This window comes from Rhinolophus hipposideros (assembly GCF_964194185.1).
Source record: "Rhinolophus hipposideros genome assembly, chromosome: 1".
NCBI lineage: Eukaryota > Metazoa > Chordata > Mammalia > Chiroptera > Rhinolophidae > Rhinolophus > Rhinolophus hipposideros.
This window is the reverse complement of record NC_138047.1, coordinates 37,902,738-37,928,879: the sequence shown is the minus strand read 5'-3', so window position 1 is coordinate 37,928,879 and position 26,142 is coordinate 37,902,738. Positions and strand designations below refer to the sequence as shown.

The 26,142-nt window shown below is 41.5% G+C and overlaps 1 protein-coding gene across 2 annotated transcripts in view; it reads left to right on the top strand.

The window, feature by feature from the left end:
• Positions 1–26,142, top strand: part of USP46 (ubiquitin specific peptidase 46) — a 60,813-nt gene that overhangs the window by 5,405 nt on the left and 29,266 nt on the right. The window contains exons 2-4 of one of the 2 annotated variants that reach the window (XM_081046208.1): positions 18,783–18,863; positions 22,288–22,501; positions 23,912–24,141. In XM_081046208.1, coding sequence (XP_080902334.1) covers positions 18,783–18,863; positions 22,288–22,501; positions 23,912–24,141 — 525 coding nt within the window. Of the gene's footprint in view, positions 1–18,782; positions 18,864–22,287; positions 22,502–23,911; positions 24,142–26,142 lie in introns of those variants that run through there. The other variant, XM_081046209.1, reaches the window with a different exon arrangement.

Below are 26,142 nucleotides of genomic sequence, written 5' to 3'. Positions count from 1 at the left end.
GAGAAAAGGCCACCCAAAAATGAACCAGAAAAACTTTCTTGAGGCTAATAAATTCTGTATCAGGAACCAACCCCAGCACGCAAGGCATTTTGCAATGTTTCTGTTCTGGGATCACTGCTTAGAATTTGGGGGATGTCATAAGTCCTCTGCATGGAATTTTACCATAATTCTGAGAATGATTATTTGTTTATGGATAGCTTTAAAGAGTGTTTGTGTGTTGATAACCCTACTGGTTCCTAAAGGTTCACTTTCCACTTATAGGTCCAACCTTCCTCCTGCCCATCAAGTTCTGATGTCAGTTTCGGAACTGTCAAATGCTTTAAAGTAGCTCCGACTTGGGACTCTCTTTCTGGGTGATGGTAAATTTCAGGCATACAGAAAAATATGGAGAATAATAGAGTGCATCTACCACCCTGTAAAGAAATATATTACGAATGTAAATGAACCCTTCCCCATTTCATTCCTCTTCCTCTGGATGGAGACTACTGTTTTGAATTTGGTATTTATCCTGTGTTTTTATACTTTTGCTAGGTATGTATATATTCATAAACCAGATGCAGTATTGTTTCCTCATGTGTTAAACATGCTCTGTGATACTGATCAGTTCCTCAGTTTGCTTTTGTTTAAACTACGATTTTGAGATTTATCCATTAAGATATCATGTAATTCCAAGTTGTTTTAACTGCTGCTGTATAACATTCCAGCGCAGAACTGCTAGAATATATTCATTCATTTTATTGTTGATAAGCACTTGGGTTTCGTTTTCTGTGTGTGCCATTTTAGAGTGATGACCAGTTTTGAACTTGTCTCCCTGTCATGTTTAACGTTTCTCTGTGGTGTATATCTAAAAGGGAAATTTCTGGGTCAAAGGACATGGGCATCATTGACTCTAATATGTTGCCAGATTTCTCTCCAAAGCACTTGTGCCAATTTGCAAGCCAGCCAGCAGCGTTTGGGAGTTCCAGTTGCTCCACAGCATTGCAGACACCGACGTTGTTAGACCTGACGTTTTGCCAGTTTGATGGGTGTGAAATGGTATCTTCCTGGTTTAAAATTTGCACTTTCCTGTTTACTAGTGAAGCTGAACATCTTTTTATGTGTTTATTGTGCTGGGTTGTTTTCAATCCAGGAGTCTTTGGAGCAGTTTTTCTGAGTTTATACATTAGGATTGCAGTTTGGTTTTGTGTGGAAATAGGGAAAAGGACAATAAAGGGGGAAATCAGGGAAACACACACACACACATGCGCACACACACACACACAAAATCAGGAAAGGTAGGACTGGAACGGAAGATAAAAGTTGAGGGAATGATAACACCGTGCAACAAGTGAATCCTTGTAGCGAAAAGACTATAGACTAGAAGATATCTTGAGTATTGAGAGTAAATTCGGGACATATTACTGTGCTGGCCAGGCCTCTCAGTTCAAATCACGTTTTTCATAATTCACATTTTTCAATTGAATTGAAATTGGCTTTGGTGCAGATCGTGTCCAGGGCCTTGTCCACTGAGAACAGCAGCAAGGCTGGACTTGCGAGTTTTCCTGTTTACCCAGTTGCTTATTGAAGTTCTTTCAGAAAGACAATGTGAAATTATATTCTTCGTAGAATACATTTCTTTGTCCTTTAGGTTAGGTACATGGGGCAGGAAACCAGCTTTTATTAGGATCTGCTTGAAGGTGCTTGTGAAATTACCTATTTCAAATATTTAGAAAACATTCCCCACACTTTATTTTATTTTCAGAGTATGATGAATGTCATCTTATTGAATATAGACATATATGGTTTTAAAAATATGATTAACAATAGCTCTAAAAATATGTTGTATTTTGTGGTTTTTTTTTGGTGTACCAAAGAATTGTGCCCACATGTGCACTCGGTTACTAAAATTACAGACTCTGGGGTTCTACCCCCAGAAGTTTTGATTAGGTGGACCTGAGGTGGAGTCATGGAATCTGCATTTTAAATAAGTCGTCCTTCCTTTTCCCTACTCCCTCCTCATTCTATTACCGGTGAGCTGACAACTATGCTTTTAGAAATATTGATTTCCTTTGGTAATAAGCTTGGCCTCCTAAAAAAATATTGCTTATAGAAATTACCTGCCCTGTGAAAGTTTTTTAAAATCTTTGTAAAAATTTTAAGGTGGTAATTTAATTTCAAGAGCTGTATAGATCATTGCCATTCTGTAGATGTATTTCTTGATATTAAATAGCCAGGTTTTTATTACTTTATGTTTCTAGAACAGGGATTCCCAACCCTGGCTATGTATCACGTCACCTAAGAAGTTTTTAAAAGAAATTTAAAAACAAATCACAAAACATTAACACCCAAAAAAATAAGAAAAAAAAATATAATTTAATATATGTAATGTACCCAAGTGCATTCATTCTAACTGCTCTGTAACCGTATTCTTCCCCTTAACTATGGTTTGCTTATTCATTTCCTTATTTAGGGACAATTGGATAGTTTCCAAAAAACACTGTCTCTGGAAACAGTGCTGCAGTGAATGTTCCTGTTTCTGTCTTCTTTGCATATATGAGTGCTTTCATTTCTCCAGGATTTAGTTCTGAAAGTGGAAATGCTGCTCTTAGGATGTGCCCATCTGCGGCTTTATTAGGTATTGTCAAATTGTTCCCCCAAGTGGTTACATCATTTGGAGCTTTTTATTTTTTTTTCAATTAAAGTTTATTGGGGTGACAATTGTTAGTGAAGTTACATAGATTTCAGGTGTACACTTCTGTAATACATCATGTATAAATCACATTGTGTGTTCACCACCCACAGTCAGTTCTCTTTCCATCACCATATTTTTGAATTTGGAGCTTTAGTGATAGGAATCTTCCAGGGCCCCAGTCTCAGTTTCTGACTATACATAGGTCTGCGGTGGGTTTTAGGCACCTGCAGTTTTTTTGTTTTTTTTTTTTTTAATTGCCACAGCTTATTCTGACGAGCTTCCAACGTTGAGAACTCACTGTTAGACTGGCAACTTCCCGAGGGCGGAGCTGTGTTGATCTTATTCACTGATGATTTCCCAGCATTCAGCACAGTGCCTGGCTTCTGTGGAAGATGCTCAATAGATAATTACTGGGTAAATGAATGAAGAGGTGTAGCATGGTAGAATGGAAGAATTGCCTTGTAGTAAAGCAATGCTCCTCAAATTTTATTGTCCACAGGAATTACCTGGGGATCTTATTAAAATGCAGATTCTGATTTTGCCAGTCTGGAATGGGGCCGAGATTGTGCATTCCTCGCATCTCTCTGGTGACCAGATGCGCCTGGTTTGGGGAGGACACTTCGAGCAGCACAATCCTAGGGGGAGAAAAAAAAGAAAAGAAAACATCTTTCTTCCATACAGCTCTAGAGTGGAGGAGTTGAAGATTTGGAATGTCAGAGCTTGATAAATCTCAGAGCCTGTTTCCTCATCTCTTTACAACACAGAAAGGCAGGTGATGAACTTCCTCCCAGCTTTTTTGGGAGAATCAAAGAAGATCCTGCCTACTGAAGCATTTTGTGAGCGGTGATGCCCTCATGCATGTTATATGTCATAGTTCTCACCCTTTTCATGGATTAATATTTTCCTTTGTTTGCTGAAAGCACAGAGCTGTTGGTATTACGAGATCTAATAGAATTCTGCTTTCATTTCAACCTGCCATCTACATATAGTGGGCATTTTGGGAGGAGTGGGGTGGGGGAAAGGAGGTTGGGTGAGAGTAGAGGCAAAATTCACCAGATGGTGTGGTTCTGACTGTGGGTGCTGGGAAGGTGGGGGGGGTCCCTTCTCACTATTTCTATAGTATGGGGAGGAACAGGGCTAGAGAGGGGCCCGTAGCTCTCTCCCAGTCAGCTCTGCACTGGAGCAGGTGATAGGATAGTAGGGAGGCCCTCTAATGTATTCCCTAAGTCAGACGCTTCTTAAAGTGAGGGGGAGGGGGTGCTCAAAATAGTTATTTGGTATTAATTGATCAGCTATAGGTGTGATTGGAGCTATTCAGGGCAAACTAGGCTTGTGGTCAACCCAGGGTGAAGCCACCACAAGACACTGCTGTTTAAATGCAAGTTTTCATTCTGGGTGCTTTGGTAACTGGGGTCCTGCCTCATCCATCTGAGAGAGGCAGTGTGGTGTGGAGAGAGGAGGGCAAATAAAAAGAAAAAGAAAAACAAAAGTGTCATTCAGAACTAGCGCGTATTGTATGTTGAGGTGGTGGTGGTGGCGCACCCATTATTGCCAAGCATCTCTTCCTCTAGAGAAAAACCATCAAATGGATCCAGTTCTGTAGACCAGCAATTCCCAAATGCCAGTTTGTTGTTCTTCCTGGGTTTCATTATATCTGTGAACCACCTGAACTTATTTATTTAGTACTTTTCTTAAATCTGTTCACCTTCTAATAATTTGTCTTCATTCTGTGCTAAGACATCTGAAATAATGGGTTTGATGAGCTAGTTATGTGTTTTTCTAATACATATCAAACCCATACTTGATCAAGTTAACCCATACTTGATTCATACTCGTGCCACCTAAGATTATCTCACCTCCCTCCAGATTCATGGTCCAGAGTTTGGGAGACATTGGCTCAGAGAAGAGGTTCTTTATGGTGGTTCAAATAACTGGCTATTGGAGGACAACTGTTACACTGGCTTGTAGATTATGGGCTGGTGAGCTTCCTGGGAGGCAGGCATGTGGATGAGATCTGGTTGGAGTTTCCAAGCTGCTGTTGGGTGTGAGGGCTCCCCATTATGTACCCTCTCGGGGACTCTGCTTCTCATCCATAACATGTGCGTGATGAGAGAACTTACGTGTTGTCGGGCTTAAATGGAATCATTTATGTCTAGCGCTCAACCCAGTGCCTGGCTATTTTATTACTGTTTTCTCCCAGAGCTCCTCTTTGTCCCACCAGCAAAGGAGTCCAAATGATGTAGTGGAAAGAGCCCTGAACTAGGGACCCAGGGTCCTGAGTTCCAATCCTGACCCTGACACTTTGTAGCTTTCGGGACATTGGGCAGGTGGCTTAGGCTTCTCTGGGTCCATAAGATGTGAAGAACCATTTCTGCTGGTGAGCAGTGCTGAGGAGGAGAGGAGCAAGCACATTGTAATCTAGCTGTGGCTTCCAGTGAGCGACAAGACCAAGGAAGAGGAGTGCGTGGAGCGCACAAAAGGAGGAAGAAACTGTGATTTCCGACAGATGTCTGGGAAGACGCAGCGCTGCTGGTGTGTGCCAAAGCTTTTGTAATCCTCAGTCAGGATACAGTGTTTTTCTCTTTCTGATAATAAGGGCACATCATGTAGAAAAGATTTTTAGTCATCCAGTAAGCGTATAACATACCCTTTTGTTTTATTCGCCCCATACAGAGGTGTTTCGAACGGAGAAATACACAAAGTGGCTAAGCTCAGTTTCTTTTCTTTCTTTATTATTTTTTTAAATTTTTAAATAAAATTTTGAAAAGATAATATGAGTTCACATGGTAGAAATTTTCAAATTGTACAAAAGAATATATGTTGAAAATCTATCTACCACTCAGTTCTTGTCTTTGATATCAATAAATATTGGCTGTGTCTCCTGCTTCCGTTCAGAGGTGTCTTATGCATATACAAGCAAATATGTTTCTATTTCTCTCCTAGTTTTTCAAAAACACAGGTAGTACTTATAGCATCTATTCATGTCTTCTGATCTGCCCCATGCTTTTTGTATTTTGGAGTGTGGGAAGAGCTTCCTTATTCTTTTTTTATGGCTACAATGATAGTTTTCCAGTCTTTGGTTTTTACAAACAAGCCCGCAGGGAACAACTTTGTACATCATTTTGCATATGTGGGAGTATATCTGTCAACTGACTTCTAGAAATGGATTTGCATTTTAATTTTGATGGGTTTTGTGAAATTGCCCTCCACCAGTCGTATGTGCAACTCTTGTTGCCTACAGCCTTGCCAAAACTGTGCGATCCAAAAACCTTTTGATCTTTGCCAGTCAGGGGAGAAGTGGTGTCTTGGTATATTTTTAGTCTGATTTCTCTTACCAGGAGTGAGTTTGAGAAGCTACTCACATGTTTAACAAAACAAGCTCAATTTCTCTTAACTGCTTTGCTGTTGGCAACTCTTTTCAAAGTCTGTAGGGAAGGACCTGTTTTATTTTTATTTTCAATCTGTTGTAGACTGATATTTTTGTAAAATACAATAAAAGAGCATTATTAACAAAGTGAAATAAAACCCCCAAACATACATAAAACACAAACCCCAATTTTTTATTACTAAACTTGACAGATACAAAATTACTCTACTTATTCATTATACATGTTTTCCGTTTATGAACTTCGCTCACGGCGGAGTGTTAGCACTTTGAGTAATATTGCTGCTGTAAAGAACTTGCTCTGTCTCTTTTCTCTCATTGCCATGCCATTTGGGGATGGGTGCAGAGAGCACAGAATTTTATATTTGATATTTCACAATCAGTGCTTTACAGGATGTTTTTGTTCCATTTGAGTAAGAGATCGCTGATGGTGGAATACTGATGCAGAGCACTTGCTTCCCAAGCACAGAGAAGGCACACGCACAGTCAGGCAGGTCTCCCACGCAGTGAGGCAGGGGCACGGGTATCCTGGGTTTTCAGTGATGAAGACGTGGAGCTTAAACTAGAGAGAGGGGGAAATGCTGGAAATGAACCTCTTGGTCAGATTTGCTGAGTTGATCTCTTTGACCTGGGGCTTTGCCATGATCTCATGCCACCCATGCTGCTTTTCTAGGGAGCGACGGGAAGGGTCCTTCTGGGTAAAATAGGAGCTTCTTGGTCAGATTTGCTGAGTTGATATCTTTGACTTGGGGCTTTGCCATGATCTCATGCCACCCATGCTGCTTTTCCAGGGAGCGATGGGAAGGGTCCTTCTGGGTAAAAAAGGAGGCACCGTGGTGGCTTTGTAGAGCATTGGATTAGCAATGAGGTTCTTGCCTCTAGCTCACCGAGTTCTGTGACCGGCAGTGAATGTTTCCTCCTCTTCCACCTTCCGCTGGAAGACAGACACAGGCCCAGTATTCTTTGTTCTGCTTTTGAGTTGAAATTTTATCTTTGCGTTAGGACTTTGTTATGCTGTCTCTAGGCACGTGGAGAGTTGTTTTATAAACCAGAGTCTTAGCTGCTCTTTACTGTCCCTTCCTTTGATGACTTGGGATCACTTAGTATCCCACGGTCATCTTTGTTCAGTTGCAGATGTTTCTGCTTCTATGTCATGATCATTAAGTGAAGTTGTGTTGCAGTCTTTTTAGAGTTATTTCTCCCTACCGAATAGCATACAAGGCATGGAAATGGCACGCTATTCTGGTGCAGAACGAAAATGTCCTTTAACTGCCTTCTTGTGGATGACTGGCTCCCGGTGAAAACCTGGAGAGAAACGGGGGGTGGGGGGGGGGCGATGGGCACCGGAAGGCAGGACTTGGGTTGTAGTGTAATGGTATGAAGATTGCGGGCTCACAAATGACCTTTGCTTCACAGTAACATTTCACCTTGGCGACTTACTTGACCTTACTTAACCCTCACCTCTGAGATGGGGAATAGTGAGTTCACCCTGTTCGTAACTTAACTGAAGGAAGCGTTTTGCTCAGTGTTGGTCAGTGGGACTGGGTGACTTGTCTGCTATCTATGCAGGATGGGCACCCGTAGCCACTCTGAGTATGGCGTGCGTGGTGGTTAGGGAACGTGTGCCAGCCAGCGGCCCACGAGCACATGCTCAGAAACAGTCCTGGCTCTCGGCCCAGTCCCTACATCTGCAGCTAAGGAATTATAAAAAATATGAATGAAAAGATCATCTTCCCTGACTTGTGGTCAGGAGTGCAGACTTTGGAACAGAATGGCCTTGATTTCAGTCCTGGCTCTGTTTTTAAGGACTGAGTGAGCGTGGGCACGTTCCCTCCATTTCTTCATGCGTAGAATGTGGATACTAAGTGTAGTTGGCCTTGGATTAGTGGACAAGATTAAATGAGTATATAGACGTGAAGTTCTCTTGAACGAGTGGCACGTACTACTTATCCTTCCCCCATGTCTCTAGTTTATTCAATCAGCAAAATTTTTAAGTGCCTTTTATCTGCCAGATGCTCTGCTGCTAGGTCCTGGCAAGCCAATCGGAGGGAATCTGTCCTCATAGAGCTTATGGTCTAGTGCAGGGATTGGCAAACTTTTCAGCAAATGGCTAGATGGTAAATAGTGTAGGCTTTGTGGGCCAGAATGCTTTGTTGCAACTACTCACTTCTGCTATTGTGTTGTGAAAGTAGCTAGAGTAAGTAAGTGAACGATCATGGCTGTGTTCCAGTCAATATTTACAGAAACAGTTGGTGGGCCAGATTTGGCCCATGGGCATTTGCCAACCTGTGGTCCAGTGGAAGATAGATGTTAAATTACAAAGAATTATGTTATTGCAAATTGTGATAAATGCTCTGAAGCTACCGTTAGGATTCTGTGAGACGGAAGGGTCAGGGAAGATAGCTTTGAGGAAGTGACATTGAAGCCAAATGGTGAGGAGGAACAAGCCAGAGAAGAAGGGGGCAGAGGGAGCCTGCTGTGAGGGGCCAGAGAACTGGCCACACTAGTTCTGAGCCAAAAGGCTCAGAACTGTAATTTTATGGCCCAGAAATTCCACTACTGGATATTTATCCAAAGAAATCCAAAACATTCATTGAAAAGATATATGCACCCCTGTGTTCACTGCAGCCCAAGTCACAATAGCCAACATGTGGAAACAACGGAAATGCCCATCAGTAGAAGATTGGATAAAGAAATTGTGGTACATCGGGGCGACCGGATGGCTCAGTTGGTTGGAGCACGAGCTCTGCACAACGGGGTTGCCAGTTCAGTTCCCACATGGACCAGTGAGCTGCACCCTCTACAACTAGATTGAAGGACAACGATTTGGAGCTGATGGGCCCTGGAGAAACACACTGTTCCCCAATATTCCCCAATAAAACTTATTTTTTTTAAAAAGTGGTTTGTAGATATAATTGGAATATTACTCTGCCATAAAAAAATGAAATCTTACCGTTTGCAACAACATGGATGGGCCTAGAGGGTATTAGGCTAAGCGAAATAAGTCAGACAGAGAAAGGCAAATACCATATGATCTCACTTATATGGAATCTAAAGAACAGAATAAACGAACGGACAAAACAGAAATAGACTCATAGATACAGAGAACAAACTGATGATTGCTCGGTGGGAGGGGGTCGGGGGGTGGGTGAGAAAGATGAAGGAATTAGAAAGTACAAATTGGAAGTACAAATTAGTAGTTACAAAATAGTCATGGGGATATAAAGTACAGTATGGGGAATATAGTCAATCATTTTAAAAACTATAGTGATAGTCAATCATATTTTAAAAACTATAGTGTCAGATGGGCACTAGACTTATCATCAGGATCACTCCATAAATTATATAAATGCCTAACCACTACTCTGTACACCTGAAACTAATATAAAATAATATTGAATGTCAACTATAATTTAAAAAATAGTCACAGGGGTATATAGTACACCATAGGGAATATGGTCAATAATATTTTAATAACTGTGTATAGTGTCAGATGGTAGACTTATTGGGGCTATCACTTTGTGAGGTATATAAATGTCTAATTACTGTTATTTTGTACACCTGAAACTAATAAAAAAAAAAAGAATTGTGGTCTGCATTTTTGTCTTATAGAGGCACCACAGATAATTTGCAGCTTTCTTTGGATAAAAAAATAATGGTATTTTTTTCCTGATATATAATTCATGCCAATTCTCCTCTCCCCCAATAATCCTAAAACTGAAATAAAGACAGAATAAATAGTTAATAAGTTATATTAACATATTGAAACATTTTGTTCTGATTACTTCTGGTAGGTTATTTTTCTCTCTGTTCCTTAGTTTTTATTAGATTATCGTCAGTATCAAAATACTTAGAAGTTAGGGCAGTAAGATTGCACCTTATTCCATTATTAGGTGTCCAGTGGTTTACTCTTTAGAAATCATTTCTACTTTAGGATGCTGATTTCTCTTTCTGTTTTTTTAAACGTCATGTTATTTCCTTTTTCTGTTTGTCTAGACAAAGAGACAGTTCTTGAAACCATTTTGAAAAAAAATCAGTTTTCCCCTTGACAACATCTTTTGTTTCGCCTGACTTCCAACCTCAATTTTACGTTACCTTTAAACAGGCTGCAGTATGCAGTATTCTGTGGAAATTTTACAGAAAAGGACATGTGTGTTCCTCATTCTAGAGTATTTTGAGGGATGTCTCAGAGGTAGGGGTTTGCCTGTACCATTGTGACTCCTTTGATTTCTTCAGTTCTTCAATTCCTGCAATTCTGTGGTTTCCAGGGGACTCTTCCTCCATGAGAATCAGTGTGGTGTAGTGGTTGGGAGCACACACTCTGGAGGCAGAGGGTGTGAGTTCAGACCCAGTTCCACTACTTATTAGCTGTGTGAACTTGGATAAAGTTACTTGCCCTTTCTGTGTCTCAATTTTCTTATGTTTAAAATGGGGACAATAATGGCATCCACCTCATAGGGTTATTCTGAGGATGAACTTGAGTAAAATACACATCAAGTCTTAGAGCAGTGACTGAATACACTAAGTGCTACTTATATGTTTATTATTATTGTTATGAATTACGTCTGGGGAACTAGTGTCCATAATTCCTTGTCACCATTCTTGAATTCTGGCAAGTGGCTCCTGACTCGTCCTGAGGTCTTGGGATGATGCATCAGTTCACTTTTGCTTCACTCTCTCTGTAAAGCTTCAGGAATGACCTTATGTCGTCGGAAGTCTGGGAATGCCAGTCCTTTTGAAAACTAGTCCTTTATATACTTTTGTACTTTGAAAACATACTTGATAAGTAAAATAGGTTTTGGAACATAGACCTAAAAAATGTAGTTTTAGCAACAATATTCACCTCTCCCGACGTATATTTTAATTCATTATTAATTAATTATAAATTAATGACATAATCTCTGTGTACTTAGAAATCCTTCCATGTTTTTTCTGACTTTTCTTATATCCCTTCTCTACTTTGTGCCAACTTGAAAGGGAGGCTGCCTGTCAGGATAAATGGGCAGAAAAATGGGCTACCTTGGGTGATCTTGGGCAAGTAAGTTTACTTCTCTGAGCCCTGGTTTTTTCCGTCTGTGAAATGGTTTAGCTGATTGCCAAGAACCCTTGCTAGTCTCTTGTGTTTTCGTTTGGGCTCTCCATATTATGATAAGGTTCTCGTTTTCTATAGACCTTGCAGTGTCATTGTTCTGATTGTATTCTCCCTCTGGGCAACAATCTTTTTTTTTTTTCTTGCCTCCAAGGAAAAAATTCTAACATGTTTTTCTCGTAAATTGTTTTTAAAATTGCTTTAAAAAGAAATGCCTTTTCTAAACTCATCTCATGCATTTATGATTCATCCTTCCCAAGTTGTTGTTGTTGTTTGTTTTGTGTTTTTGTAGCACCCCTTGGCAGTTACAGAATTGCTTTCAGAAGTGCTTTGAAGAGCCAACATTACAGTCTTCTTGTTGGAACTTGTCCCAGCCTAGATTCTATTTTTAATAAAGTGTGGTGCATTGTTTTTCAAAGGTTACCAGATTGTTTCACTGATGGAAATAGGAATTCTGTGTTTCTTAGACCTCCAAACCCTGTGATTTACCGTCACAGATAGTTTTTGTTCAGCTTCTGGTCATGGAACAATTCTTGTCAATGCCTCCCCGTTTCCCTTTTGTGGTCCTGTGCTGGGTGCTAGCAGAAGAGCAGGCTTTTGGGTGTGTAATGCGTGTTACCGTTTACATGGTGCTGATAACATTCTCAGTTTTGCTTGATTCTCTCTGCCACCTTGAGCAGTAGGCAGGCTTCATATCAGCAACCTGACCTCTCAGGCAGGAAACTAAGGACAAGAGTAGAAGTGACTGAAATCAAAGGCAAATTCACACTGAGGAGGAAAAAAAAAAGGCCCATACAGTTCTGAGGTGTGTGCTGTGGGCCTTAGGTAGCTGGTCTGCAGGATATTAGTTTGCTAAGTTTTTGTTAAGTTTTTTATGACAAAAGTAATATATGCTCATAGCGAAAAATTCAGTTGAGAAGAGAAAATGAAAGCCCGGTGGTGACCTCCTCATCTCCCAACCCCACTCCCAGACCCTGGGACTGGTGGTAATAATTTCTCCAGGATTCAGAAAGGGGTTTCCATGAAAATGTAGGTGTTGAAGGCACCTGGTCTGCTGTGTTCACCTCGCTGGGCCCAAAGCAGTGCTCGGGGGTCTGTAGGTGGAGTGAACACATTTCCAGTCTTGTCCTGTACACAGTACTTTCACTTCTCTTTTGGACAAACTTTCATAGCCATACCTACAGAGGAGTCTTACTTTTTTAATAGCTACATGGCATTCCATCGTATGGATTTCCACAGTCATGTAACCAGTTCAAGTTATTTCTAACTTTTTTCTGTTCTCACAGATGTGAGGACCATCTGTGACATCAACAGCTGGATGTTCCCTCAATATCCATTTTCCGTTTCTCATTTTAGCTGGTTGTGGCAGCTCAGGTGAAGACCCCAGTTGCCATGCTCCCTTGCAGCTCAGTGTGGCCGAGCGGCTAGATTAGATTCTGGCCAGTGAAATCATGAGCTGAAGTGAAAAGTGCAGGCAGAGACCTCGGTGAAAGGGGAGGAGCAGTATCTCCCTTCTTATCTGCTCTCCCAACGGTGGTTGATGGTAAGAGCTGGAGTGGCCATCTTGGTTCCGGAGATAGAAGCTGACTGTAGAAGATGACGGAGCAATAAGATAAAAGGAGCCCAAGTCCTCAACACTGCAGAGCTGTCAGATCAGGCCGGCACTTCTTCCTCTTGAACAGTTACATAAAAGAGAAATAAATGTCCATCTTGTTTAAGACATGCTTACATTATTTGGGTCTTTGTTACAGTATCTCTCTATATATGTATTTTTTATCTGTATGAGTTTATTGGTAGAGTATGTTGCTTAAAGTAGCATTGCAGGGGTGAAGGATATGCTCATTTTAAATTTTGATTGAAATCTGCGTAATTGGTCTTTAAACAGTCATCATCAGACGCAAAACATTCTTCGTCATGTCTGTGTCCTTTTATCATGCAGAGATTTACATGTAACATACTGAATCCCCAAATCTGTTAAAGATGCACAAAAATTCATGGTACCAATGGAAAATACTAGCATGTAAAGCAAGAGTTGGGTTCCAAATGTCAACATCAGTGACATTCTGTATCCATGGGAAGCAATTCCTAGAGTGTGTATCTACAAAAGTGGAGGGGAGAATGGGGGAGTGGTGAAAGGTTCTACTTAGGCCTCATTGAGCAGTAGATGGAGAGCTCACACATCTGTGTCCAAATTATTATGCACACAGAAGCTACTCAGGCATCCCTAACCATCCTCATTCATCCGTCTGTCCATCCATCCACCCGTCCACCCATCCGTCCGTCCGTCCACCCATCCATCCGTCTGTCCGTCCACCTGTCCATCCATCCATTCATCCAGCCAGGCAGCCAGCCAGCAGGTACTGTGGGCCTACTATGTGCTAGCCACAGAGCGTGCAGGCCAGACACAGTCTTTGCTCCCTTGAGGTATATAGGGGATAGGACGGATGTTATAATTACATAAAGAACAATAGGAATAAGGACTATGAGGGAGACACACAGGAAGCTATGAGCGGGGAGTGGAGTGGAGGTTGTGTGTGGAGGTGTAGTCGTTTCCTATTGCAGCTATAAAAATTTACCACAAACTTTGTAGCTTAAAATGACACACAGTTATTTTCTTAGCACTCTGGAGGTCAGACATCCTAAAATCCAGACGTCAGCAGGGCTGCACACCTTCCAGAGGCTCTAGGAGGGAATGTTTCCTTGACTTTCCCAGTTTCTAAAGGCTGCCTGCATTGTTGGGCTTATGGCGCCTTCTTCCATCTTCAAGACCAACAGCATGACAAGAGCAAATCTTTCTGTCTGTCTGTCTCTCTCTGTGAACTCTGCTTCTGTCATTGCATCTCTTGGCTCCCTCTCATGAGGACCCTGGTGAGTACACCAGGCCCACCCAGATAATCCAGGACAGTCTCCTCATCTCAACATCTTTAAATTAATCGTATCTGCAAAGTCCCTTTTGCCATGTAAGGGAGCATAGTCCCAGGTTCCGAGGTTTAGGGTGTGGACATCTTCAAAGGGCCATTATTCTGTCTGTCAAGGGACTGTGTGAATCCAGGAGTGGTCAGGGAAGAATCCCCGGAGAAGGGTGACCGGTACAGGTAGGTGAGGAAGCAGGGAGAGCCGTCAGGTGATGGGTAGGATGGAATTTGAGGAGCGGGCCATTGTGACAGGCCAAGTGTAGGAGCCAGTGAGGGGCAAGCGGTGACTTGGGAAATAGCAGTGGAAGTCCCTGGACGATTTAAAGCAGGTTTGTACTTGAAAAGAGCACTTTTGCTGCTGCGTTCACATTGAGGTTAGAGATGAATAGAAGGCTGTTGTAATTCAGATGAGACATGCTGGTGACCCGGCCTCACTGGTGGTGGGACATTGAAGAGAAGTGAATGAACGTGAGAGATACAAGGAGTTAATCAGTGAATGGGTGCGAGCGAGGTAGGACCCAGAGGGTTCTAGCCAGGAGGTGCGTGGCGTTGTCATTTACTCCAAGGGGAAACACCAGAAAATGATTGGATTTAGGGGGAAGGAAAAGTGCAAGCTCTCGTTTTGGGTAGATTGATCTTGATGGCCTGTTGGACAAGCAAGCGGAAATGCCAGTATTCATTCAGTTTGAAGGAGCTTAGAAGTGAGATTTCTGGGATGAAGATGGAGTTGGAAATGGTGGGCATGTAGCTGTTGATGGAAGCTGTGAATGGTTGTTGTCTGGACCCTACAGAGAGGCAGGCGAGGGGGCGGGGGGTCCTTGGACAGCGCTCTGAGAAAGCCAGGACATAAACGAGCCCTCTGCAGTTGGCAATGCTTGGAGCTCCTGGGGATGAAGTGGGGTAGAATCCAGAAGGGGCTGTTTTGAGGGAGGTAAGAAAGTAGAGACAAGTCTTAATAGTATGGAAAACTTAAAACATACTGTGTTAGTTTCCTATTGCTGCTGTAACAAATTCCCATTGACTCCGTGGCTTAACTAATACAAATATATTATTTTACCCTTCTGGAGGTCAGAAATGGGTATCGGGAAGCTAACACGAAGGCGGTGCAGGCCTGTGTTTTTCCTGGAGACTCTGTTTTCTTACTCTTTAAGCTTCTAGAGGCTTCCTGTGTCCCTTGAATCCTGGCCCCCTTCCTCCATCATCAAAGTTAGCAAAGCTAATCACATGTTGCGTCACTTGGATCGATAGTTCTACTTCTTCTGTGCCCCACTTTTAAGGATGCTTGTGATTACATTGGTAATCTAGGACAATCCCCTGGATTCAAGGTCAGCTGATTTGCAAATGGAGTCCATCTACAACCAAAATTTCCCTTTTCCGGGGGACTGTGTTCCCAAGTTCTGGGGATTAGGACATGGACGTCTTTGGGAGACCATTACTCTGCCTATACACATTATGTGTAAAAGTATAAGCAGGATAGTATATTGAGTCCCACACCCACCACTCAGCTCCAACACAGTTTTATCCCTACCCCCCCATCTTCCCACTTCAACATTGGATTATTTGAAACAAATATTAGAAATCATGTGACTCATTTATAAATGTTTCACAATAGACAGTTTAAAGAAGTTTAGCAATGCAGGGGAGGTGGAAAGAGGGTGGTAACTAGTGGAGATGTATAGGAGAGTATGTATGCATGTATATTTAATAGGACAGACACTGAAGCGTGTTAAATTCCTATGGGAAGGACTTAATAGTGGCGGCGAGATTGGCCTTGGACGAGAGAGAGATCTCCATCATGAACAGGGGAGCACAAAGGTTTGAAGGTTTGGGAGTGCAAAATGAAGAGAGTTCCTTTCTGCTGGTTTAATTTTATTTTATTTTTGGTTGAGTGGCAGGCCAGTGAGAGGGGCAAAAGGGATGTTGAAGTTTTGAGGAGCTGGGGGCAAGTTGGAAATAGTCATTGTGGAGTAGAGAATGAGTGAAATAGAGAAACACTGTTGGAAGTGGGACATGTTGAGGACCCCTTGAATGTGGTGGATTCTAGGGAATCTGGTGAGCTTGGTTCTGTGCCTTCCCCCAGCATTGCCTATCTGTCTGTGTGTATGTTCAGAGAAGGTGGATAATTTGGTTCTTACTGGGTTGCTTTTTGGCCAAGTGGTGTGACCACAGGACAGGGTGAGGGGTGTTTATAAGAGCACTTGAAGTCCTGATCTGTGGACTGTCAGCAGAATCGGAAAGTCGAGGAGTAAGAGGTCTTGGTGAGCTATACGTGTAGCCGTGAGGGGATGCTTTAGGAAGCCAGCAGGCAAAGCTAAGCCTGGGTAGGTTGTAGGGGTCACTGCATCCAGGGTATGTCTCTGGGAGTGGGTAGCTGGAGTGGAGTGGAACAAGAGACAGTTGGGAAAAGGACAGCAGCTTGTTGAGAGAACAGGGTGGGGAAGACTCCTCCACACGGGTGTCAGAATCACCCAGGATGTTGGCAGCAGATGGGATTGTAAAGGTAAGTCTTCTGTGAATGGGGGTCAGCCCAGAGAGGAGAAAGGAGGGGCTGTGTACAGTGCGGAGACAAGGCCACTGAAGGGCAGACGTTCTGACAGGGTGTTGCTCTTAAATACTGACCTCTGGGTCACTGTCCTTAGTAAGAATCATTACCCCAACTCCCCCTCCAATAGGGAAATACTAAGGTAGGTAGAAAATAGCAGACTCAATCCAAAAATTCCCGAATAGCAAAACTCATGGATTAATTTGAATATATGGCTTACCCTGTAAAGATTTAATGAGATTTGTCTTCGTATGCTATACTTTTATATTTGACATTCCTTCTGGGGGTCTAAGCCGTATAGTCTAATGTTGCTTAAAAAATGGCTATGGGTGTATTTAATACGGATTATTTATATTGATTTATGATTAAAATGTAGCTTTATTGAAAATTTTAGTGATTTTCGTCTATATCATAAAATCCAGCTATAACATGATAAGCGTTAAGTTCAGCCTTGTATATGGGATTGCATTATTGTGAAGGCAGTGAAAGCCACACACACACACACACACACACACACACACACACACACACACGAAAAGGTAGCGAAACTTGTACACACTGATGAGCACTGAATTCAAAGTCTCAGATGACAGGTAAAGGGATTTCGATTAGTGCAATAGTATGTATACCTAGGAAACAAGTGAAAACAGGATATTATGATGAGACGGAATGTGCTATTTCTGCTGTGTTATCTTTGCTTAGAAGCGGGTTTTTTTGCATTTAATGTTGCTTATTGACACATGACCATTTTGACTGGTTCTTAGCCCACTTTTTGGCCATTTCTTGCTGTGACAGGAGATGCTAATTATATGATTCCAAAGTAAGGAGCAGCAGCAGATTTTTTTATAAAACATAACAGTCTCTCTTTTTAAAATATCTATCTCCCAAATCTTTGAGGTTCTGCGAGCTGTGTGTTCCGTCATAGCCTGAGAACATGAGAAGGCTGCAGGATCGAGCCACAGTCCATGTGGAACCTGATCCTACCCGCCCCCCAAACTACTTACCCTGTTGGACTGAACTTCAGTCAGTTTTCCTAATCCCAGCAGACTCGTCTAGGCCTCGGGGAGGAGTGACAATCAAGGTGGTATTGCCGTGACCACTTGGCCCTTACTGGGGCTCAGGAAATGGTTTTGTTTGATATGATCGCTCTACATAGCATTTGGTTAAGATCACGGGCTCTCAAGTCGGACTCCTGGGCTCAAGTCCGAGCTCTGCTCTTACGGACTGTGGTCCTCAGCCACATTCTCACCCCTTCTGAGCCTTACGTTTCTGTCTGTCAAATGGGGATTATAATAGTACTTACCTCACAGGATTGTTGTGAGACTAAGTAGCAGTCTGCGGCGTACTGTAGGAGTACGCAGGAACTTATCCTCGTGCTGGAGTGTTCACCTTGGGTTCACATGGCTTAACAATTTGACGTATGTGGGAAATGTTAGGTGTTAAATGGCGTTTTTCCATTATTCACAATATTCCTTGGTGAGAATTTCACCTTCTCACCACCGTATCTTCCCTGACCACCGTATCTAAAACTGCAGCTGTCCACCTTCTACCACCCACCCCCTCGCCACCATGTCTCTCCTTCTCCCCCTGCTCCCAGGAGTCCCCACACTCATTTCCTACTTAATTTTTCTCTGCTGCACTTATCACCTTCTGTTCAGTGGACTTGATTTTTTTGTGTAGGCTGTCTTCATCCACTAAAATCTGAAATCCATAACAGCAGGCACCCATGTCTGTTTTGTCCATTCTTCTATTGTCAGAGCCTAGAGTAGTGCCCGGCACGTAGTGGGTATGTGGCAAATCTTTGTGAGAATGAAGACATTTACTTTGAAAGGGAGGACATGATTCTGTACACCATCAAATATTACGAATGCTGCTGCCGCTATCTGAGCTTACAACGTTTTATTCAGAAGCTGTTAATGATAGTCTGTTCATTTGCCTATTTCAAACCACTTTTCCCAGTGCAAGATAATTAAAGCCAGGTAGGACAGGTTCGAGGGGATGATTAAGTTGGATGAGGAGAGGATTTACGGCTGGTTTACTTCTGGCACCTTTTCTTTCAGTAAGAACATCACCAAACACTGAGCGACTAGGGGACATGCTTGTCTCAAGTGGTCTCTCAGGTATCGTTTTACTTTATCTATTTTACATGCAAAAGAGCTTTTATTATTTTTCTCTTTTAGGGCACCAATGCCTCTGCTCTGGAAAAAGACATTGGTCCAGAGCAGTTTCCAATCAATGAACACTACTTCGGATTGGTCAATGTAAGTATTTAAAAATGTATTCTTTTTATCAAATGTTTTAGCGTACTTACAACTCCTTTGCCATTTCATCGTTATCAATTTTTAGATAATTATTCATGCTCTTTGATTACTAGAAGTGGCATATATTGGGGGCCGGGAAATTTAGTCCAGTTTTTGAAAGTATGAACTGTCTCAGAAAAAAGTGTTGAATTATGGCATTATTGGGTCAGATTTTCATCCCCTTACTTTCCCCCATCTTTTAAGGGATTTCCTTTGCACACATAACTTTCAATGATTTTCATAAGTCTTTGCAACCAAATCTGCTTTTACAACGTGTGATCAAACAATGCGATGAATGTTTAAATAATAAAAAAAAATTACAGTAAAAGACACATTGCCATTAATCCAAAATATTCAAAATATTCCCCCTTGCTTTGAACACACTTATTCCATCGTTCTTGCCACTTCCTGAAAGCAGCTCTGGAAGTCCTCTTTCATGAATGTCTTTAGTTGCGTTCCCATGGCTGCCTCGATGTCCTGAAACAGTTTGACCTTGAGGAAGAGCCAGAGTTTGCACGGTGCCAGATCCGGTGAATAAGGTGGATGAGGACACACCGTAATGTTTTTATTTGACAGAAATTGCTATGTACCAGAAGCGATGTGTGACATGGAGCATTGTCATAATAGAGGATGATGTACAGCACACTTTAAAACACACCTTCTCTCAACCGTAGCTCACACCCAACTGACTGTACCAAACAAGTTGAAACTTGTCACACACCATTTACTAAGGTTCAACGCATCGCTTCCCGTATTGAAGATCCTTGCCTTTCTGTTGGATGGCACTCGGCAGCAGTATTCACTGTATTTGTTGATCACAATGGAAAGGCTCAGTGTCACACATCACTTCTGGTATGGCAATTTCTGTCAAATAAAAACATTATGGTGTGTCCTCATCCACTGTATTCACTGGGTCTGTCACTGTGCGACTTCTGGCTCTTCCTCAGTCGAAATGATTTGGGACATTAAGGCAGCCACGACAGCGCAACTAAAGACACTCAGCAAAGAGGACTTCCAGAACTGCTTCAGAAAGTGGCAAGAACGATGAGATAAGTTCAAAGCAAGGGACAATATTTTGAGGGGGATTAATGGCAATGTTCTTTTACTGTAATACATATTTAAAATTTAAACATTAACCGTATATTTTGATCACACCGCGTATATGTTCTCCCTTTATCCTCTGGATGAACTTCTCTGGCAGTCTTTGTTTCAATATGCATCAGTACAACCAGTTTTAAAAGTGTCACCAGCTTATCACCAGTAACTGTTCAACAGTGTAACTTGGAGGTGGTACCTGAAGCAGGGGGTGGGGTGTGGGGGAAAAGCTGGGACCAGTTTGTCTCAAAATTCCTTGGCCTCATTTTACCTGTGCTCATCAATGGCTCCCTCGTATATGGCCCGACTTACCCTGCTTCCTTGATAAGTTGATTATGACCGAGTAGTGAGGCAGTATCACTCACTGCCCTCGTGAGCTTTCTCCCTTACCCGAACCTTACTCTGGGGAGTGGAGGTTTTAAGTGACACCAAGTGTTAACTCATAAGCACCTGGTTTTCTGGAACAATTGCTCTGTGAGCATAGTTTGTCAGTGCCCAGGTGTGATAGGTAGTGATTTCCACTGGGGAAGCTGGAAATATTCTCTGCGAGTGAATGCTGCCTGTGATATAATGGAAAGAATATTGGCTTCAAAGTAATACAGACCTAAGTCTGAGTTCTGCCTATGCTATTCCCTAGCTGTGTGATCTTGGGCAGGTCAGTTGATCTCTCGTAACCTCCTTTTCCCCGTCTGTAAATTGGCGATCATAATGGTTTCTACCTCTTGGGTTATAGTGAAGGACCAATCAGAGCTCCAGGTGAAATCCTTGACATGAGGCTGAGGTGCTTCTTTCCCAGGAGTTGTCCATTGGAACAGGACCAAGTACTGTTGAAGGGTGTCTGGGTAAAGGCAAAACACTGAGAAAAAGAGCAAAGGATGGAAGAAGGAAGGCTGAAATGCTGGAATATAGGGCATTGTGTTGATGAAATACTAACTTCTAATTTTCATACAATTTTTTTTAGCCGTTGTGTGCAGGCCTCTGCTGAAACTCGATGAAGATAGTCAAGTTGTGAGAATTCTGCCTTGGCTAGGGAAAAGACAAGTGCAGGCTGTGGTGGAGGGGGAAGAATTAAGGCCACCTACTAGTTTATGAAGATCTAAATTTATTAATAGCTTTATTTATGTTCACTTTGAGTGATAATTCATGGATGTCCCAGTTGATCTTTAAAAACAGGTTTGTCTCCTTTTACATAACTGTGTCCAAGTCTATTAAAATACGTAAAAATAGGAAATGTTCTATCTTAGCATACGTAGAAATGGCATGTTAAGTACGGTGCAGCATCTGTCTGGCTTTTGGGGACACGACACACAAGCCAACAACCAATCCCGAGAAGATGTTCGTGTTCTGTTTTAATCTCACACGGCATTTTTTAATCGATGATGTTGATCTTGTTATTGCCTTAATTTATTTTTCCTTTTCATTGTACTGTGTAGGAAAAATTCTAAAGTGATATTCTCAGCTGGTTTCACAGTCGGTAAACATCAGTGAGCTGATGACTTGGTCCCTCTTGCGTCATCACCTGGGCATTTGTGGTTTTTGAGAGGCACAGAATATTACTGTGCAAGCCCTGACCTGGCTGTAAGAGACCAAGACCTGAGTGGTATTGTGTTGCCATCTTGGCAGAAAGAAGATGGAGGGAAACTTAGGAGTTACGCGAAAGGAAGATGGTGGGATGACTGGAGGAGGTGGCTCTTTGCCTCCATTTTTATGGAGTAAGTGAGGAAATGTGGTCTGAAGCCAGTGAGCAGGGCCACTAGAATCTTGAAAGAGAAAAACTACAGTAAGTCCCCACTCAGTTACTGCTGTTTCAGCTGAGCTAGTGATTCCTAGTTCCTGGATCTCTTTTTGATTTAGATTTTCGTTTTTCTTGTCATAGGAGTTTTGATGTGTTGCAATGTGATATCCTTTATTTAGCCAGCTGCTCTTCTGGGTCTCTATATTATGTCGATTTTTTTCCTTCTCTCTACCATTGTCTCTCTACCATTTAAGCACCAGAAGGTCTCAGTATATTTTTTACCAGGTTGAGTGCTTATTATTGTTTTAGAGACACTAACGGGCTAGAGAGGCATCAGTCTTAGGTAAACTTGTATTCATTTCCCTGTTGCTCAGCTTGTCGCTGGTGATTAGAGTGGTTTACTCATTTTCTGACATAGCGAGCAGGAAGGATTCTGATACAGGGAAAACCAGGCCGGTTCATGGAGGGTGGTGGCCTCCTCCATCTCCCCACCCATTCGTCCCCAGACCATGTCCCCAGACCATGATTCGAACCATCCCTGTTGTCCTTTGGCAGTTTGGGAACACATGCTACTGTAACTCCGTGCTTCAGGCCTTGTATTTCTGCCGGCCGTTCCGTGAGAATGTGCTGGCATACAAGGCCCAGCAAAAAAAGAAGGAAAACTTGTTGACATGCCTGGCAGACCTTTTCCACAGCATTGCCACGCAGAAGAAGAAGGTTGGCGTGATCCCACCAAAGAAGTTCATTTCAAGGCTGAGAAAAGAGAATGGTGAGTAATGTGGAGATTAATGTGTTTAAGGGTCTGAAATAAGAATTGACAGTTCTGTGTATCCTGAAAATGAATCATGTTGTTTTTTTGGAAGAGGAAAATAGTATGGCCAACTACTCAAATATAATTTTGTTAAGGAAAGATTTCTCCTTTCCCACCCAGTATACATCAAATAAAATTGGATAAAAAATTCCTATTTGTCAACCCATTTTGGAATTGTCTTTTTATTTGCCCCACATTTAGAAGGCATTTTTTTCTGGGTAGGATCATTGTAAGAGGAAAAATTGCCCAAGCGGCCTTCTAAGCAGGGCACTGATAGGAATAAATAGGTTGATGCTATAATTAAATAAACTAGTACTATCTTATAAACTTGTCATAAGTGATTAAAGTAAATGCATATTATCTACTCACAGCCCCTGCTATTTTAAAAATAATGTTTCTGATTTTAATTGCCTATGACAATTGGCAGATATTAAATTGATATCTTTATATGATAAAAATATTCCACTGTCATCTGACGTCTTTCTGCTTTTTCTATCTTTTTCTTGGGGTGGGGGGTTGAGGGTGGACTGGTAGTAGAGACCAGGTCATTCCAGAAGTTTTACATTGGTAATTTTTATGACTGTAGAAATGTTTGATATAGCAGCTTATGTTTATCCTCGATTTCGGCCTTACTCCAACAGAGTTGTGCAGTTAAATCAGATGTTTGTGTTATGAAGCCTCATTTAATTTGATTGCTGTCTTTTAAAGTTGTTGTAGTTTATACATAGCAGAATAGAAATAATCTGAGGAGGAAGCAGAGCACTCCCAAGTCTCGTTGTGAACATGATTAATAATGAAGTTTCGCAGCTGCATTCATCGCTAGATTGTTTGTCCTTATGGCGGGGAACAGCAACAGGCTTCTGGAAACATTTGTATTGGGTTTCAGAGCACTATCCGATAGATACATTCTCACACACACTTCCCTGCCTCCCTTACCCGTTTCATTTAAGCTGCTTCCAGGCTGGTCCAGGGTTTAATGTGATCTTTGGGAAGAGACCCCAGTTGCTCTGGATAAATTACAAAAAGGAATAATTGATCATTGATGTTCATATCATATTAAATATTGATACTTTATTGGGGAACTTATTAAGTAATTTTGGCTATTTTTTTTGTAAACTAAAAATTTGGTAACTTTTTATTTACATGATGACTTTCGGGAGATTCAGGAAATTCACATCTTGTTGGGTGTTTAAAAATGGAAATGAACAAAAATTCAAACTTACCCATTAAAGTTACAAAGTAGAGATGAACATATTCCATACCTGTACACTCTTTGAATATAAGAACTGAAGTGGGGTGTGTAACACGAAGCATTTTTGTTTGCTTTTCAAGAACCAAAGATTGTAACAACAATCTTCTCCTTTCCAGATCTCTTTGATAACTACATGCAGCAGGACGCTCACGAATTTTTAAATTATTTGCTCAACACTATTGCGGACATCCTGCAGGAAGAGAAGAAGCAAGAGAAGCAAAACGGGAAATTAAAAAATGGCAACATGAACGAGCCTGCAGAGAATAATAAACCAGAACTCACTTGGGTCCATGAGATTTTTCAGGGAACGCTCACCAATGAAACTCGATGCTTGAACTGTGAAACTGTAAGCATTGCACGTAATTTGCTTGTGGATATTTGTACAGGCTGTGTCGTGTGTGAGAGCAGTGTGGTATTACAGCCCCTAGCAGTTGTCTTCAGTATGTGCAGGCAGTTCTACTTATGTATACATGAACCCGAGGTGCCAAGTTGGGGAAGCATTATCTCCATCCACGATGTCTCAGCTGGCTAACTCGCGGTGAGGGCACATTTCAAAAACTGGATTGCTTGGCATCCTGAGCATATTTTAGGGTCCACAAATTGAACTATTGAACTGGACCCCCCACCAGTTATTTTGAAAAGATTTTGGTCACGAGGAGGCCATGTGTGACTTAGCAGACCATCTATCTCCCTTAGGGAATCAGCTGTGTGGTATGGTCAACTTGAAGTCCGAAGACGGGCTCCATTCCTGATTCTCCAGCAGTTAGTTGGGTGTTAGTTACATCACTGTTGTGGGCTGGGTGCGCTTTCTTACTTGTTTGGGTGAGTCTGGTGCATGGTCCGTACTTCGTGTTAGTTAATTTGAAGACATGCTCTCCAGAGCATGATTCAGGATGTCATGTTTGCTTGATATATTTGATTTAACGCTATGCATGGCTGTACCATGTGGTAATTAAAAAGCCCAGCTCTCAAGCTGGGCTGCTGAGTTCGTAGGCTGGCTCAGCCACCCAGTAGCTGTGGGGCCCTGTGTAAATTATTCAGCATCTCTGTCCTCACTCACTGTAAATTCAGAATGATGAAATTGCCTGTCTCATAGGCTGAGATGGGGGGATTAAATGAGTTAGCACTTGCAAAATACTTAAAACGAAGCATAGCACATAGGACGTATGCAATAAATGTCAGCTATTATTACTTATTGTAACTACTAACAACATAGAAAATCTCTGGGTTCATCTCAGAATTTCTTGACAGTGTATATAAAATTCTATAGGATTGTGCTTTTTTTTTTCTGGGGAGAGAGTAGCTTTCATCAGATTCTGCCAAGGGACTGTGACCCAGAAATGGTTAAGAAATTTGGATATAAGTGGGAGTCTCTGTTTTTTTGACAGTCTTTCTTTTGTCCTTTTAAACAGCTTTGGAATCGACATTCTGATTTGTTCATTGTAGACACAATTAGAAAACATGGCTAAGCAAAAAGAGACTAAAAGTTACCAGTAATCTCCCCATCCAGAGATAAATTTGTAATATTTTCTAAAAATGGTGATACCATTAATCCAGAGATAACCACTTGAACATTTGGACGTTTATTCTGCCAAAACTTTTTCTAAACATATCTATTTAGAGATTTTTCCTTCCTCCTTTCTCCTTCTGTCCCTTTGTATTTTATATTCCAGTGAAATTCAAATGAGTACAAAAGTAGAGAGACTGGTCTAATAAATCCTACATATGTATTACTTGAGATCAGTGATTTTTAACACACTGGCCCATCTTGTTCATCATTTGTGCCATGCCTCCTCCCCTGCTCACCAAACTGGTCTGTTTTTAAGCAAATCTCAGATATAAGGTGTCATTTCATTTGTAGTTTCTTCAGTACTTTGTTACATATCTCTAAAGGCTAAGAAATCTTTTTTTTTTTTTTAATAAGTACGGTACCATTATCGCACCTAAAAATAATCCCTTTAAATCATTATTCATTCAGTGTTCAGGTTGCTCTGATTATTTCGTATATTTTTTAGCAGTTGCTTAATTCACATCAGGATCCAAATGTAGTCCAGATCTTGCAGTCTGTTTCTTAATCTGTAGGTTATCTTCCCCCCCTTTTTTCCCCTTGAAGTTTATTTGTTGAAGAAATCAGGTTGTTTGTCCTGTAGAATTTTCCACACTCTGGAAACATCTGTGGTGGTGTTTAATATGTGTAGTAAGCGGCAGTATGTTTTCATCATCCTACTCTTTGTTTTTATTTAACCCACCTATTTTATATTTATTTTTCTCTCGTGTCTTCTTTTGGATCAATGACACGTCTTGTTCTGTTTCTTTTTCGCATCTATTATTAGTTTCAGATTCTTTT